This window comes from Neopsephotus bourkii, unplaced genomic scaffold (assembly GCF_033783945.1).
Source record: "Neopsephotus bourkii isolate Nb327-2 ecotype Australia unplaced genomic scaffold, CSIRO-AGI_Nbou_v1 NB_730, whole genome shotgun sequence".
Taxonomy (NCBI): domain Eukaryota; kingdom Metazoa; phylum Chordata; class Aves; order Psittaciformes; family Psittacidae; genus Neopsephotus; species Neopsephotus bourkii.
In genome coordinates this window covers 1,027,679-1,045,824 of record NW_026901228.1, presented here as the reverse complement: position 1 = coordinate 1,045,824, position 18,146 = coordinate 1,027,679, and the positions used below count along the sequence as shown (strand labels likewise).

General features: G+C 38.5%; 1 protein-coding gene across 3 annotated transcripts in view; it reads right to left on the bottom strand.

Moving 5' to 3' along the window:
* Positions 1 to 18,146, bottom strand: part of THSD7B (thrombospondin type 1 domain containing 7B) — a 349,927-nt gene that overhangs the window by 128,776 nt on the left and 203,005 nt on the right. For all 3 annotated transcript variants that reach the window (XM_061354342.1, XM_061354341.1, XM_061354343.1), the window contains 2 exons: positions 16,421 to 16,553; positions 15,306 to 15,409 (listed from right to left, as the gene is read on the bottom strand). In XM_061354342.1, the coding sequence (XP_061210326.1) occupies positions 15,306 to 15,409; positions 16,421 to 16,553 (237 nt within the window). The remainder of the gene's footprint in view (positions 1 to 15,305; positions 15,410 to 16,420; positions 16,554 to 18,146) is intronic.

Genomic DNA, 18,146 nt, shown 5'->3' with positions numbered 1-18,146 from the left:
AGACTGCAGCACATGCATGCAAAAAGCTCAACTGAGCAACGTGGATTACAAGCAACAAAGGATTCTTCTGCAAATGTGGTGAAAATCAGACACTCTCCACCCCAGCTGCCCATAAACTTGCCTAAGCTTGCACCACCCGTTATTGAGTGGACCAGCTGCAATCACAGAGGTGCCTGTCAGTCCTCTTTCAGGGAAGCAGCTGTCAAGGATAAGCAGCTATTTTGAAATTGTCTGTCCCAGTGAATCCTGGCTTTAGTAGTCTGACAGATACCAACCTTGATTTGTCAGAAATTAGCATCTTTGAGACCTCATGGAAGAACTGCAACTTGCCAGCAAACACGGTGCCTATCCTTATAACAGGTCTGTTTATTCATGTTTTTTAAGATGATGGATATGGAAATAAAGGGCCATCAGCTTATTTTCGATTTGCACAAAAAATATTGGAAGAAATAATTATCCAGCAGATAACAGTAACTACCACAGATAATACAACAAAACAAAAAACTAAACAAATAAAAAAACCCACCACCAACAACAAAAAAAAGTTAATATAATTAACTTTATTTCTGTAATAGACTGATAGAAAGAAAAGGAAGAATGGTAGCCTCATTTTAAAATAGCCTATTTCCTTCAGGACAAAAAAATCTAAAAATGCTCAGCACTATGAATCCTAAATGACATCCAAATGACTTTCTCAATAATTAAATTATAGTGCATCAAAAAGCACATGCCTTTAGCTGTTTGATTCGTGTGTGTGCATTACAACCATGAGTAACTCGGTAAGCAAAGATTGGGTGGAGTTGCCATAAAAATATATAGTATGCTTAGTACTAAAGAACATCTCTGAAACAGAATAGAGCCTTCTGCTTTATGATTATCTCTGGACCTGATTCACCACTGTTTTATTACTGACTTCTGTTATTGTATCTGAATATAATTTGATTTTATGAGATCTTAAATATTACCTTTATAAACATTTCATGGGATGTTGACTCTCTTATCTGCAAATTGCTTATTTGTTTATTGTATCTGTTCATTGATGCCATTGCAATAGCTTATTTTTGCATTAACTTCTTTGTTGAGTCTAGTTTCTCTTTCCTGGGATAGAATTTTTAATAAGAAACCCTTACAAAAAGAGATACAAGTGTAACTGGTAAAAACATTTTCCCTTGCAGTGTTCAGTTTGCAGTATAATTCAATCAGGGAGTTTATGCTAGTAACTGTGAGACTTCAAGAAAGTATTTGTTTATTATTTAATCAATATGATTTGAGAAACCCAGAAAGTTTTTTAAATAGCAAGCTAGATCCTGTACACACCTCCTGAAACTCTACAAGAGTTTTGGACTTTTGCTCAATAAACGCTCTCCATAAATCATTTATTTTGCTTCCACCATTCTTACCATGCAAACTGAACACCAATAAAAACCTGTAGCTCTGTTAATTCAACATATTAACTTGTTTTCAAGTAATGGAAGAAGAAAATGACTGCACTGGGAGAAAATATAACAGGATTGCTGGGCTCCCCCAATTCTACTTGACAGGTTAACTAATTGATAGTTATACTTGTATACCCATCACTTCTACTGTAAACCTGAGAGTTTGCATTCCACAAAGCCCATACTCAAATTTTACTGAATGAAAGCCTGAGAACTAAGTGTATTTAACTTCTGGAAACACAATAGATTGTGTTTTTTTCACTTACAGTAAATATTTAATACTTGCAAAACCATAGGACCAACTGCAAATTGATAGTACATTTCATTATTATTAACTTTGCCCCTTGGAAACACCAGCTCTCAGGGTCAAATGAAATGCCATAATCCTTCTAAATTCCTTTCATGGTTACTTTCAATGTTTACATTTACCTGTGAAAATCATCTCGCTAGGGAAGATGGGAATCTTTCAAAGTCTTCAGATAAGGCACTTTAAGAAGAGCCATATTTTGCCCTGTTTCTCATCAAAATGCTTAAAATTGGAAAGTTCACGCTTTCATACCTGATTTGCAGAGTATTTAAATAAGCTTTAAAAAAGGCAAGATGCATGATCTAAAACCAAAAATTAATAAAAAGCAGCCATCTTCCTATAAATGCTACAATCAATCATTACGATGAACAGATAGAAAGCAATCCATCTCGTCATACTGTAGAGCTGATGTAGCTTTTCCTTTCATACACCACAGAAGTTAATTATTATGAGCAGATGTGCTTAGATTACATGAAAATTTATACTCCATGAAACTAGGCACTAAAGATATCATTTATTTTAAAGCACAAATGTTTTGAGGTTTGCTCACATGCAACTTCACCAGCAACATGGGTGCTGGTGAGAAACAAAACCCACCCATCTTGCAGGCAGTGATTTTTATGTGCTCTTCTAACCAATCATTTCAAAGCAATACTGAAAAAGCACTGCTGGTCATAGCAGCTTCTTACAAACATGGTGTCTCTGATTTGCCTGTCATGGTTTAAGTCCCGCTGGTAACTCAGAACCACGGAGCCGCTTGCTCATTCCCCCCTCATATTCCTCTCCCCGCTCCCACGGGTTGAGATCAGAACAGTCCAGTAACTAAGGTATAACACAAACCACTACTGCTATCACCAATAATAATAATGATAAGGGAAATAACAAGGGAACGGAATACAACCACTCACCACCCGCTGACCGATACCCAGCCTGACCTGAGCAGAGATCTGGGCCTTTTGGGTAACTCCCCCAGTTTATGTACTGGGCATGATGTGCTGTGGTATGGAATACCCCTTTGGCTAGTTTGGGTCAGGTGTCCTGTCTCTGCTTCCTCCTGGCTTCCCCTCCTCCCTGGCAGAGCATGAGACTCACAAAGTCCTTGGTCAGAGTAAACATTACTGAGCAACAACTAAAAACATCAGTGTTATCAGTGCTGTTCCCAGGCTGAAAGTCAAACACACAGCACTGCACCGGCTACAAAGAAGGAGAAAAATGGCTGCTACTGCTGAACCCAGGACATTTGCCCCATCAAATTCCCCAGTGTGCCCCAAATGAAAACTGCCATGACAACATCACATTCTCTGGGGGTTTAAGATGCAATAGAAGAGCTAAATCCCTCAAAATCTCCTGAGTTCATGTCTGCACACAGCTGCTCAGTTCTGCCAATCAATTTCTGCTTAATTTTCTCACATATCTTTAATAAGTACCTATTATTAAGATGCCCTCCCAGAGCATGAGGAGTAAAATAAGCCAGTAGCAAAGGCTTGTGGGCAGAAAGGGCAGAGGCTGTGGAAGCCCATATATTCCAACTACACAGCAGTGGTTGGGAGTGCTGCCCTCTCATGTTATACATCCCCTAAGGATGTGCTGATCTGCTTCACCCTGAATTAAACAAATGCTGAAGTAGATGGCCTTTGACAAGCCTATTACATTTTAATAGGCCAGTTATATTCCCTCATACTGCATACCACTAGTTCAGGCATTTCCTCTGCCTACACAAAGACCAAGATAAAAACAAAGATACAGAAAGTTAATATCTAAAAGACAGTAGAAGAGAGAGAACTTTAAGAAATTTCAATCACCTTGGGGCACGTATCAAAAAAAAACACAAATACACGATTGCAGGACTGAAACTTCAGTGAACTGTCACGAAGAAACAATAGTACTGATCCGAATTGACCAGAAATGCCATAAAAAGTAACATTTGCTACAAGGCTCCACATCCAAAATCCAAATTTGACATGACAAAATACCCTTCTTCAGGAAAACTGCCAAATATCAGAATATATTATTCCAAACTTTCTTTATTTCACAAAGCTAATATCAGCAATCCTTTAATAAATGATGCACGCACTAGGCAAAACCAGTGGCTGCCAGGAAAAGAATTGACTTTAGAAAAATCTTTGTTAGAAAGTGACATTTTTTTCATTACTATCTATTGCCATCAGAGTATAGAGATGGCTTTTTCTCGTGCAGTAATTTTATTCCACTGGAATTCCAATTTTTTGGATGAAGTTTCTCTTGATTTATTATAATATAAAAAAGACAGAATCTTCTCCCAAGTCTTTTGAGAAGCAAATCAATGACAATACTGTTAACAAAAGGGGAGAAGGGGTGTTTCCAACAGGAAAACTGCTCAGAAGTATTACTGCTGGAATCATCAGACTGCTTTAGAAAATGCTAAACACACTACTCAGTATTTTTAATATTTCTGAACATATTGAGAAATGGTGCCAACAGAAAAAAACACCACTTGTCACATAAAGCAAATGTAATATTGATCAGGTCACAGTTACCTGATGTATTCTTCTTGCAAGTGCAAGTGCAACTGCTTCGTAAGTATCCCTATCACTTCCAGTTACTCTGCTGTCACTTCAGTGCACCCATTTGAAAGTAAGATGCTGGGAAATTTGAAAGATAGTTTCAGCCAAGGTTATTCATTTATTTTTTAACTAAATCTCATGTCTAACACCTCTACCACAGATATAAAGCTATTGGAAAAACATTAACATACAAATTCAGATTCAATGAACATGACATCAGGATTCCTTTTGCACCTTTGTGGCATGTCACATTTAACAAATCTTCAGTGCTTGCGGATTTATAGTAAGCCACACAGATAAGCTCTGCCATTTATGATGCTAATATTCATGTTGAGTATTAGTGCTCAATTATTTGAAGAAACCTGACTCTGTAATTTCCAATAAGAAGTGCTTTCTAACTAGTGCAGAATAAAGGAAAATGCAAACCACAACTTTTAGCAAGCTCCTTTGAACGAAATTCCCCAGGCAGTCGAAACCTTTGCATTCTTACAACAAACAATATCTGCTACAAATCAAACTCTGAATTCCCCTCAACATCTTCCTTTTTCCTTTATCAATATTTGGTTTTGTTTATTTGTTGGGGTGGTTTTTGATGGTGTGTTTTGGTTGTTTGAGGTTGTGATTTTTTTGTTTGGTTTGTTTGGGTTTTGAGTTGGTTGTTTGGGTTTTTTTGGCGTTTGGTTTCTTTTGGGGGGGGCGGGTGTATTCAAACAACTGACAGTATTTTAATTTCATTGATATTAGAAGAACCAGCATTTCAACCTAGAACTGTCTATTTCTTCAGCTAGGTAAAATTATCACACTAAGTCCCTTTGATAGTACTGTACTGGAAGAATAAGCAACCAGTCTTTATCCTTCCAGTTAATGAGTGCAATTTGTCACAAGCTCATATTCCACTTGACTGAGATCATTATGGACAAGGTAGAGGTTATTCTGGTAAAGACTGGGAGAATAACGTCTCTAGTGTTTTCCCGACAACTAACAGTACAAAAGCTTTTTAATAAACTTGCTTACATTTTTGGTCATGCTTCAAGGTTTCCCATTTTATAGTGTCTATTTGAAATCCTCCTTAAGGCCATTTTCCAGAGAACCTGGATCTTATCCTGCTCAGCTCAGATGAATTTTTTAACAATTTCCCTATGAACCACAGTGGCTTTGGCACAAATTATCTTTGGAGTAGTAAACAGCACAACCGTGACAAGGAGGAAATTAAAATTTCATAAAAGAAAAGTAGATCTAAATCAGTACTGGATGGGACTGCTTGCAACATGGAGAGGTGAACAAGGGACAAGAAAGTTTTATATAAAATAATAAAAAAAAAAAAAGGAGACCAAATGGGACTCAAATGTCTAAAGAACAAAGGATGATTCAATTAAATTGAAAATCAACAAGAAACTAAAGTAGCTTACTCTCTGCAGGAGAGGTATGCCTGACACTGACAGAGGCAAAAAGATTAGGAAGAACATCGAAAAAATCAGATATTTTTATAGGTAGTTACAGTGACAGTTACATAAGCTCATATAAAATATTAAGGATTATAAACCCTCATATTTCAGGTTCTAAGTCAAGAAAACACAGAGTTTTAGAATGAAATGGCTCCTGCATTTCTGATAAGAAGCACACAAGGCTGTATGATCAGGTCTATTTACAACCCACCTGTAGACATAGAAAAAAAATTCTGTTACAGAATCATAGAATCAACTAGGTTGAAAAAAAACATTACAATCATCAAATCAACCCTTAACCCAGTACCGACAAGTCCACCACTAACCCATATCACTGAGGGCCTCATCTATACGGTTTTTGAACACTTGCAGGGATGGTGATTCCACCACTTCCCTAGGCAGCCTGTTCCAGTGTCTGACTACAATTCTGGTGAAGAAATTCTTTCTAATATCCAGTCTAAACCTCCAGTGGCACAACCTGAGGCCATTACTTCTTGTCCTATCACTTGTTACTGGGAGATCAGGCACCTCCATAGTTCATAACATCCTCTGCACAAACCATAAAGCATGACCACCCAGGTCTCCTGGTTCACATAATGAAAATTTCTCAAGATTTGTATGAAAAATCTAAATCATCTGTTCATAGCCAGCATTTTAAACCACTGAAAGCTGGTTCTAAAACTAAGTCATAATTGGGAGGGCCTTTCTCCAGTTTAAGGGAGAGATTGCTCTTCATTATGTCTCTCATTATGTCTTTCATCCTCCTGAGTAAGTCTCAGCACAGTTTGGTTCTTCTTGGGCCTCTTTCATCTACTATACTCTGTTTAATGACAATCCATCATTTAAAAAAGGATCCCAAAAATGACTTTCACCAACGACAGTTGCTTAGATCATACAGACTACACACAGATGAAAGAAATCTTAGGAGGACCAAAGAGAGCCGAACTTAATCAGAGGGATGAAAGACAGAATGAAAATCTATCTACCCTTACATTTGAAAAGGAGTTTCCTTCAGATAAGATGACCTCGACATCTCTCTGTACCTGTTAAATATGGTGTGAGCACTGTCAGATCATTTGGGACTTTTATGATTTAGATGCTCTAGCAATTCCTGTAAATTGTACACATTTGGATGGTGCTGTCTTTGACTTTGAGGTGATTGGGCCATTTCCTATTGATCTAAAAACATCTTTCCCCCCTTCTTCCTAATCAAGGCAAAAATACATAGCCTGGAAAGCTTTGATGTTCCTCCGCTGTACTTCTCATTATTTTGATCTTTTAACAATCCCTCTATTGGTACATGTGTGTAGTATACATCTTCAGTGTTCGTGCCTTCTGGCTTCAAAAGACTTTTCTACTTGATCAAGACTCTTTATCACCAGAAAACAAAAGCTGTGTGTGGTACTCAGCTACTGATACTTGTTTTGTTTATAAGATAGGAACAGTACATAGTTAAGCTAGAAAGCTTGCTTATTTCCTTCTACAGAGTGGAATATACCATCCTGTTTTTGAAGGAAATCAAATATATGTAATTTATCTGATGCAGACTTCATCACCTTTATTTTACAAAAAGTCTACAGATTACTGAGTTGCCTTTAGATAAAATGCTGCACTGTAGATTGCTGTCAGGACAAATTCCCTACGAGTCTCTTCAATTTTTATGTTGCTGGCATAAGCCTACAGTGACAGAAATGAGTTGGAGTCTCTCTTGCTATTAGTTAATGTCTATAAAGTAATGTCATGTCAATTCTCCTATTGCCTATGAAATACTCTCACAGCATAGCTTGAAGTGGAAGCTGGGCCAGACCCAGACTGAAATATAGTAGCACTGTTTTAAGTGCCTTGTGATGCCTGCTGACATCTCCCATGAAAAAGGGAGGGTAGTCCACCATCACTCTTTTGTGAACAACCTGTCACTAGAAAATCAGTATCAATCTTTCTTCCCCTTGTCCTATCAGCTAAGACCCAAGGAAAGAAAAATTGGTCTACAGCAACATATTACATGGAGATCAGTAGGATGTAATACAATACAAGGATGAATTTCCATTCCCCAAGCCGGTATCCAGCTGCAGACTCCAGGACAGCAATGGACACATTTACATATACAACTCTGCTATGCTGCCAGGTTTTTAAAATCATCCCAGGATGATTTCTATACAAGCAGGTGATTTTATTTCTCATAAATCAAACTGCAGGAATCTCAAAGGCAGCCACAAAATGCTCAGAGATTGATCCATCACATCGCACATAGCCTCATCTGTCCCTTCCCCTCTCCTTCTGCTCCCATTCAATTCTAATGTTGCAAACCTGAAATAAATCCCACTAAGAACCTGTCTGGTAGATGGCATCTTCCTCATTCCACTACTGCAGGAAAGGCTAAGAATGCATACATGCATCGTGCATACATTACATTACTATTGTATTCTTGTCTCCTACTCCTTAATTTTCCTTGTTTGCCCCTATGTGAAATGCTGTCACACATTTTTGCATGACACTAATTTACTATCAAATCCACAATTAAATCCAGGCTTTGGGAAATAATTTCAAGATCAAATTCTATAGTTAAACTGATAGAAATTAGATACAAACAATATGGATTCATGTAATAAATCATCCATATTGCAGTGAAGTCTTTCGAATTCCATGCGCAGATGTACATAGTTCACCAAGAATGCAGATAAGTTTTAAATGAAAAGTCAAAGGTATTCATTAAGTTCAAGAGATACTAAGTCATTTACTAGTATCTGCCCCATCTTAAGACTCCTAGATATCTAATTTATTTCTGTTAATGACATTTTATAAAAAAAGTTCCTAGCTATTCTGAATCTATTGGCAACCCATGAACTGTAACTACTCAAGAGAAACCTTTTATGTTTTTTTTTACCTTAATTATTTGTCATTATGTACAGTGGCAGAAGTGCTATGTTACAAAATAAAAGGGAGGATTAAAAATATTTAAATATGTTAAAAATATTGTATTTTATGAATCAGAAGAAAAAAATCAGGAACTTGGAGATTAGATGGAAAATGTAAGAAATACGTGATTTTATGATGAGTATTTTACAACAGTATATGATGAGTATTTTACAACAGTATAAGGCTACTCACGCGTGTAATTCCAGACTTACCCATACAGTACCACTCCCCATCTTTCTACATAGTCTGAAAGCTGCACATTTTTTGATTTAATGAGTATTTCACTTTTCTGATGTCAGAGTATGCTCAAATTTATCCAACATGTATTTTTTGCCTATCATTCAAAGTACTTACAATTTGCAATTACCCAGATGTGTTATAGATGTACTCTGTTTCATTATATACACTGTTAGTGAAAAATACTGAAGCAGTCAAGAGTATGTGTGCCCTGCAGGAAGCCATCTAAAATGGCCTTCCTGGTTGACAGTAAATAACTGATAACAGACTTTGAATGTGATTTTCAACAAGCTGTACAACTACCTCAACCTGCATTTCTCTAGGTCATACTTTCTTATTGCACACAGGAGACTGTCACATGGGACTGGGCTCAATGTTCTCCTAAAGTCAAGAGAGTTATCTGCGCTGCTCCCTGCCTAGCTTATTGCCTAACCTTCAGTCCATTGCCTTGTCAAAGAAATCAAATTATCAAGAACAAATAATAGTAAATCAATTCTGGTTTGGTTGTTTCTTACCACCTTATTACTCTTCATGCGTTTATAAGCTAAAAATATCATCATCAGTGACAAAAAACAATACAGATAACATGTACTTTATGAACTTGCAATATGACGTACAGCAGCCACATTAGTAAAGTTTTGGCAAAGCCCTGGGCAGTTATGGTTGACAAACTGAGGCTCTCCATCCTGGCGAGGCAACCCCCTAAAACTCAATCCCCATCCTAGGGATTCACAAACTTTCCTTTCAAATGTGTCTCAAACAAGACTCAGCTCCTGTCCTTAATGCTGGTAATTATTTTTCCCTTAACTATTTGCTACCAGTGCCACTAGCTGCCAGGCAGGTGTCTTCCAGACCATGACACTGGCTGGGAACACTCAGGTTCAGCTCACTGCGCTCCCACAGTGCCCATGAAACCCTTGACTAGTATCATCAGAAAAAACACCAAGAAACCTAATAAACCTCCAGCACCACTCAGAATAAGGCTCAAGGTGCCACTGTCCTATCCGGCAAAGTTAATACTGGAGGGAGCTACTGATGACAGGTAAGCCTCTATCAGCTGGACAGATTTATACACAGGATTGTGTACAAAGCATGGCCCATAAAATGTCACCATCTAACTGAAGCAGCCTGTGTCCTCACTATGTTTACTATCAGAAATGTATGCACTGTAAACTTTGGGTCATCACATTGCCTCTAGTGTGTAAATTATAACACAATTCCAATGTGTACCTCTTGAAACTGGTAATTCTGTGCAAAAGCATCCTGCATCTGTTAATTTAGCTAATCAGCAGTGACATTAACTACCTATAAAACTGGGAATAAGAACCATTGGGTGACTATCTCACGAGCAAAACAAAATGGCTACACTGATCCTTTTCTGATGCCACATCACATTATAAAAAGGTTACCATATAATGATATCATCAGAAACAAAAGTATTGCATATGGCCATTACTGTGTTACAGATTGATAATACAGGCAATAATACAGCTAAAGGATGGATGTTTGAAATATTTTTGTAGATGCATCATTAACAGGCAATGCCAAAATTCATCCTTTCATCTTGCTTAGTATGGAACGCAACTTAGTCACTAATTTATTACAAATTCATTTGTAACCACAGTTCTGCCTGTATTTTATGTAAGATTTTACTGGAACTATCACTGCATTTACACACACTCAGAAAACTTAGATAGCTATTTGTTACAATTTTTGTTCTCATAAAGATAAGTTTTCAATCTGCGTCTCAGTCTGAAAGTCTTGTCCGCAAAACCCCTATAGGTATCAGGGAGCTTCAGAGCAGGAGCCAGAAACCCACAACGAAGGAGACAGGAATCTTTAATTGCTTGAGTCCGGTGCTGCCTGCATTTTACTTTTTCACTGTCAATTCATGCATCAACTTCTCAACTGAAACATATTATATTTAACACCAACTATCTTAGCAAAGTCCATGTGGTGTAAATTTACAACCCAGTTAAAGAAGGAAAGAAATACATCATATGTGGTTTGATAGCAGAGCATACCAAAAGAAATATTCTACGGAGATGCCCAATGAGTCAATCCAGTACTGATCATGACCTCAGGTGAGTATCTGAGTCTCTGAAAGTGCACTTTTCCACAGCAGAGGAGTAGTTTCTCATTACTGTATTGGTGGGTTTGTTGTTGTTTTCCTGTACATAAATCAATAAATTATTCTCTAAGAATATTTGCTGGTCTGTGTCATAGTATTTCTGTATTCTTCCGATGGGGAGCTACAACTCTGAGATAGACTTACTATCTTGGTAATTGGGGTAGATATGGTCAAAACTCCCAGATAAATCAGAGTTAAGAAGTGGCAGGAGAAGGAGAAATAAGACGTGACATGCTCCATTGCTGCAGCTTCTCCTTGCTTTTGGAAAGTAACTACTTTTTGCATAACCATGTTGTCAGTGTATTTCCAAGACTAGTTATTAAAGCAGAATCTCATCACATCAGTCTGGTCTTTAATACGTGTCTACTTATTTTATCAATGGCTTTTGAAGCAGCCTTCAAAGACACTTGCTTAAAACAGGCTTTCCATCCACTAATTAAAGCTTAACAATCCCTTGTAATGAGCAACACATTTTTCCATAAACATGTAAATGTCTAAGGTTACTGTTGAAGTCAGCACTGAGGGGAGAGGTCATTTCTGAAGGATCTTCCATTACAAACATCAGAGAACAGTAAAGTCACTGAAGGGCATCTGAAGCAGAAGCAATTTTTATAGAATCAAAGTATTATTTGGGTTGGAAGGGACATTAAAGATTATCCTCTTCCAAACCCCCATCCAGCCTGGCCTTGAACACTTCCAGGGATGGAACAGCCACAGCTTCGCTGTGTAACACATTCCACTGCCTCACCACCCTCACAGTAATGAGCTTCATCCTAATACCTAATCTAAATCTTCCCTCTTTCAGTTTAAAGCCATTACTCCTTGTCCGATCCCTACAAGCTCTTGTGAAAAGCCCCTCTCCAGCCTTCTTGTCAGCCCCTTTACATACTGGAAGGCTGCTCTAAATTCCCCCCAGAGCCTTCTGTTCTCCAGGCTGAACAACCCCAAGTCTCTCAGCCTGTATTCCTGAGAGGTGCTCCAGCCTCCTCTGGACTCACTCCAACAGGTCCATGTCCTCCTTACGCTTGGGCCCCAGGGCTGGACACAGTACTGCAGGAGGGGTCTCACCAGAGCGGAGTAGTGGAGGAGAATCACCTCCCTTAACCTGCTGGTCACGCTTCTTTTGATGCAGCCCAGGACATGGTTGGCTTTTTAGGCTGTGAGCACACACTGCCAGCTCATGTTGAGTTTCTTGTCAACCAACACTACCAAACCCTTCCCATCAGGGCTGCTCCCAATCCAGTGTCTGCCCAGCCAGTACCTGTGCTTGAGATTTCCCCAACCCAGGTGCAGGACCCTTTCTCGCAGTCTTGACACTTTCTAGTAAATTAGTCACTCATCGAGGAAAATGACAGCTATGTAGTAACAGAGAAGTTCACAAAGCTCTTCATTTACCGTTAGAAATGTTGTCTATACAGCTGTCAAGCAATAGTAACATCCCACCTGGTTTTACTCTCGAATGCCCTATCTCAGGGGCTTTTTGCAAATCACGCCCTAATGAAGTTTAAATAAAAACTGTATTTCTTCTTTCTAAATGCTACTTTTCTTTTACCTGCCTGCTTTCTGAATAAGTTAGTCTGCTGAAGTGGATATAAAAAAAAAAAAAAAGAAATGCTATTGTAATTAGTGCAATATTATTCCAAGATAAAGCCATGAAAACTGAAGCTTCAGACAGCTGTCATCTCTTTGGCGATTCTGCTTATTATTCACAGTCAAATTCTGATATCTTCAGCATGCTACACAGAACATTTACATGCAATTTCAATGAAAACACTCATGGAACAAGATCTCTAAGTATCTGTCTCAGAATCTAGCCTAGAGAAAGAGCAGAGCTTGAAAGTAATTTCAGACTTAATTTTCCCTCAGCACAGTCATCATTCTAAATAGGTACTCATAAACATACACATTCTTTTACTAATTTCAGAAATAATTTCTACGAATTTAATGTCCTTATATAATTGTCTAGATACAACAGACGCCGAAAACTGAAATCCTCTTATTTATATGACAGTCAGGGTATGGACAGCTAAAGAAACAACTTCTAAAAAATGGATGCTCTAAGGAACGGCAAGACTGATTATCTTCAGTGGTTAAAAGGGTAATTGCTGTTACATGGTAAAACAGAAACAAGGCAAATTCATACAAATATTCTTTGGAGTACAAGCACTTACTGGATAAAAATGCTGACACATTATGCAAGACAATTACTGTGTGGAGTGGTGGTAATATGTCAAACGCAAACTCATTTGTAGGATGCCTGAATGTTGCAGGAAAGCATCTATCTGTAACACCTGGCAATCTTCCACTGATGGCACACTTTCCCCTGAAAAGACTCACAGAATCACATGATGTATTTTAGAACAGAATGGACCCCTGAAGAGTCAATGCCTGCTCTAAGTGAGACTGAGCTCAAAGTTCAGAAAGGCTCCTCAACAACTTATTCGGTTGAATTTTCAGTATCTCCAAGGAACCTACAGTCTCTCCAGGCAATCTGGGAATTCCCCTTACTACAGCCTATGACTTTTATCTTCTGCTGTTTCACTGTGACCTATAGAAAGAGTGTGCCTCCATCTTCTCTAAGAACCCTTCTCCCATTAGACACTTCTCCAGCACCACCTCACATATTTCAAAAATATCTCCATATACCCCCTTCATGGTGGAGAACAAGAGGATCATAAGTCCTCCAGTTTCAAGGTCTGCCAGCTGAGAAGACCCTGCAAGGCATGTAAGCAAATGTCACCCCTGGCTAAACGGCTAGTCCCTGACAATATGGTGACACAGCACCTCTTCACAGATGTGAGCTCATCTTGAAGAGTTCAAGTAGCACCAAGGTGAGGTATTAACAGCAGATTCTAGGCACTTCTGTAGATTAAAAATTGCTGAAAATCCAACAGCTTGTTTTTCAGAAGCAATATGGTTAGAGTTAGCAGCTTGGCTTCAGCTGCCTTCTTCATGGAGAACACTTCCCTTTGTTCATAGGAATTATATTGAAAATCTTCCTTCATGTGTTCTCATCTGAGATCTCACTTTCCTGAAACCCTACTCATTCTCAACAAGACCTAGGAGATTGGTTCCCTCACTACATGTGATTAGGAAAACCAAAGTTGTTCGCAAAGACCACGTTTAATGACAAGATGTGATTGTGGCACAGAAACAACTTTTGCTTAAACTCATCAGACTATGAGATTCGTTTTCCATGATTACCCCAGAACAGCACATAGCCCACATAATTGTTAGAGGACTCTCCACAGAGCACAAATAGGTGCGATACTCTTCTATTATACTTCAAACTCTACCAGAGAATGATTAACACAAAGTTCATGCACCTACTGGAGCATTAAGAGTATCATCTCTTCACACAGAGATTGAGTAATACATTTTAGGACACTTCAATTTACAGAGCTCTCTTTGAAAACTTTGTGGAAAGGCCTGTGGTCAAAACCTAGTTAAAGATATTTACTCCTTTGAGCTTTAGTTTAAAACACATGTCTTCTTTCAGACACAACCCACATACTGTCAGGGCTTCTTTTCCTCTTCCTTTGTTTCCAGATTATACAAGAAATTCACTTCATCTTTAAAGAACACAGTTTCTACCCTTTGCAGGAATAAATTATTATGTCAAGTTTCTTCAGTTAGCATACCTGTACAGTAATTAATTTGCTTTAAATAAAAATAACCTTCTGTTAGAGGTTTCATTAGATTTCCTTGGAGACTGATAACATCCAAATCTCCAGTCATCTGCCGGAACCACTACAGACTCTGATCACATAGTCTGAACAGTGAAATTTTTCTCAACACTTTAGTTCAGACAATGGGATCACTGTATTTTCCAACTGCTTCATTATGGCAAGAGCAGGAGCCCAAAGCCTTTGCCCACACTGAACTTCTTCAATAGCCTTAATGAAAATCAGGCCTCAGGCAAATTATTAGTAAAATTTAAAATCATGTGGAAATTACCCTTTCTGGTTTTAGCACCAAAAATGGATTATTTCATGGAGGCTATAGAGATAGTTCTTTTAAAGCCCACATGCTTCATCTTTAGGCAGAAGAGCAGGTTACTATAAAGATATTTGACTGTCAAGCACAGATCACCTCCTGTACTCTAAGCATACTATCATATTACTGGTACGTTAACACCCAGCACACCAGAAAATGGGTCCACTTTCCAAAACACTTTAAGTGCATCAGTCAATTGGTTTCCAAACTAGCTACTGAAAAAGAGAAAAGACTCTATTTAAATGTCATGCTCCAACACCTTAAATATTTGGAGGCTGCATGCAGAAAGCTTACCCCTTGACTGCAAACCATGTCCACATGCCTCATTATGTCCCAACACATTCTCTCTCACTGAATCTGGCACCAGTACACAGTGACTCCAACGGTGGGTCTTCCACCTGAAAGAGAAAAGGTTAACGATTAACTGGAAAACAGCTGACACATCCAGGCAAAATCTGCAGTTACAAATTATGATAAACTGTAAGGACTTAAGGAAAAATAGAGTCAAAAAGTGATAATTACTCCTGAAATAAGTATTGTGAACTGAAATTCAAATGCAAGGTTCACCTTCTAGAAAGCTACATCATCCTCCACCAATGTTTCCCTTTCTCATTTTGTATGGCATGGTTCAAAGTTATATAAAATGCACAGGAAATGTCTTTAGTGGGCCTTGAAGTCAGGCTCTCCTCATGCAAACCTGTTCTAATACAACTGATGTTGTTCCCAGTCCGCTTTCTGCACTAGGATGCATGCGAGTCAAGAACAGGAGAAAGCATCTTTCCACAGCACTATGTGTTACGGAGCCAGGCAGAGCTGAGTGGTGCAGCTCCTGCTTTGGTATCACCTTCAGCTCCCTGCTTTGTGACCATGTCCTACAGGATGTGCAGGCTGGAGATTTGTATGCAAAGATATAATGCTCTTCTATTTACTAATATTGTATAACAGATGGGTCACAGAATTTTAATGCAGAGTGGTGAGTAATTGTCCTATTGTACCATTTGTCTAATGAGAATTTTTTAAAGTGCATATTATTCATTGGAATGGTAGAATCAGGGGAAAAGACAAGTGCTTCTGCAATAAGCATACAATTATGATTAAAGCAGTTGAGTGCTCGTGGTCCCAAAATAACTTACATTGATTTTTAGATACGTTGAGGGGGAAGCTCCCAGTAATAGCTTCCTTAAACATATTGAACCCTGAGGTTACCTTTCTAGGAGCTGTGCCTGTTGGTGTGCATTCTGATAATGCCACATCTACTGAAATCTCCACTTTGAACTCTACTTTTACACATTGCAAGGTACATTATTTGTTTATATGTCTGCTTTTTTCCAGTATTATGTTGTTTTCTGGTGAAAATTGTGCAGGACAATTGCAAAACAGTAGTTTCTGGAGAAGCTAACACCTTTTACCTATACACCGGACAGATGGGAATATCTTCACATTCTCTTTCCTCATACAATGTGTCTGGGCATGTCTGTCCCCCATTGGCAGCATCCTGAATGATAATTCTATACCGGGACTGCTTAACTGCAGTGGCATTGCCTGTAATAAGAAAAAAACAAACAAACAAAAACCTCCTAAATACAGTTGGCACACTGAGTTAGTGATCTAGCTGTCCTGGTTAAAAACATGCCTGGTGCTATGTTTGTATTTTAAAACTATCAGCACTATGGAAGGAATGGCACATTGGATCAAAAGCTACCACTGCTTGCTTTAAAATTACCACTAGTTCAGCAGAACAGCACCTGGAAGGTTGATGAATCAACAGCCTACAAGCTGCATCAAAAAATGCTTATTTAACAGAACATCAAATCAGACAAGAAAAGTATTACCAAATACTTAAACACCTGAACAGGCACAAAGAATAACACCAAACCAAATCAAACCAAACAAACAAAAGAAAAAAAAACCCGAACTTTCATAATGAAAGGTTTTGTTTGTAAAAACATTCTGGTGGTCTCAGGCTGGTAGCGGTAATCCATCTATTCTCGTTTTACCTGGGATAGAGATGATTTTCTTCCTAATAAGAAGGGTTTAAACCACAACACCATCTTTTGGGGTCTAGAAATTACATACAATAACTTCCTGATAGGAAAACCTTTGCAACCAACAGAAGTTAACTCTCTGCTTAACCTGATTTGATGCAAGATCAATCCATCTAGAAACACTGTTCACAAAATCTACAGTACAGAATGCTGCATGGAAGACAAGGATAAGATTTATCTATCTATATCTATAGTTAAAACAAACAATCCTTGGCTGCGTAAGTCGTTAAGCACAGAGAGCTGGTTTAACTGCTGTGTATTGCATTTGTACTTTTTTGGATGCTCTATTCACGCTTCAGAAACAGATGCTACAAAACTGAAAAGGGATCTCAGCAAAACTCCATAAAGAATTCCAGACCAGGCAAACATATTTTAATAGTGGACTTCATCCAAGTTGTCCAACAGAGGAAAGCAGTGTGTAAATTAGCTCACCTATGAGCACCATTTTTTCAGCTCAAGACAAACCTGCAGTAACAAGGTTACACTGCATTAGAGTAGAAGGAAAACATAGGAAAAGTCACACCATGAACACAACGTACAAGTAGAGATCCAGTAAACATGGTTCATTCTAAAGATACCAAGTCAATACAAGCCTTCACTCATACTGCTATCACTGTAAGATCACCACAAAGGGACTTCGGACTGCAGGAAGTTGCTCACCCCAGCTGCTCAGCTGAGGCAGGATAAGAGCATCAAGGTCAATCTCCCTCCTGCTTTTTTAACAGCCTCTACTTCAGGTCACTCTACCGCTTCCTACAGTCTCCTTTCAGATGCCTGATTCAGCACTTGTACAGTCTCACAGAGAGCCTTTTCTTAAAATCTAGACCAAGTTGTCACTCATGTAAATTAAGCTAAGCTTTTTTTATCTTCTGTCCACTAAATGTAAAAAAAAATATTTAGCCCTATCATCTGATGCATAACCTCTATGAAATTCCAAGGGTTTGTATCCACTCTGTCTTCTCTATATGAAGCAAACCCAGCTCTTCATAGCTCTGATTCAATTACCTCTCGTTGCTCACTTTCTTACTTCAACACTGTGCCCAAGGAATGCCACCTGCAGCCTCACAAGAGCACAGTACATTAACACTTT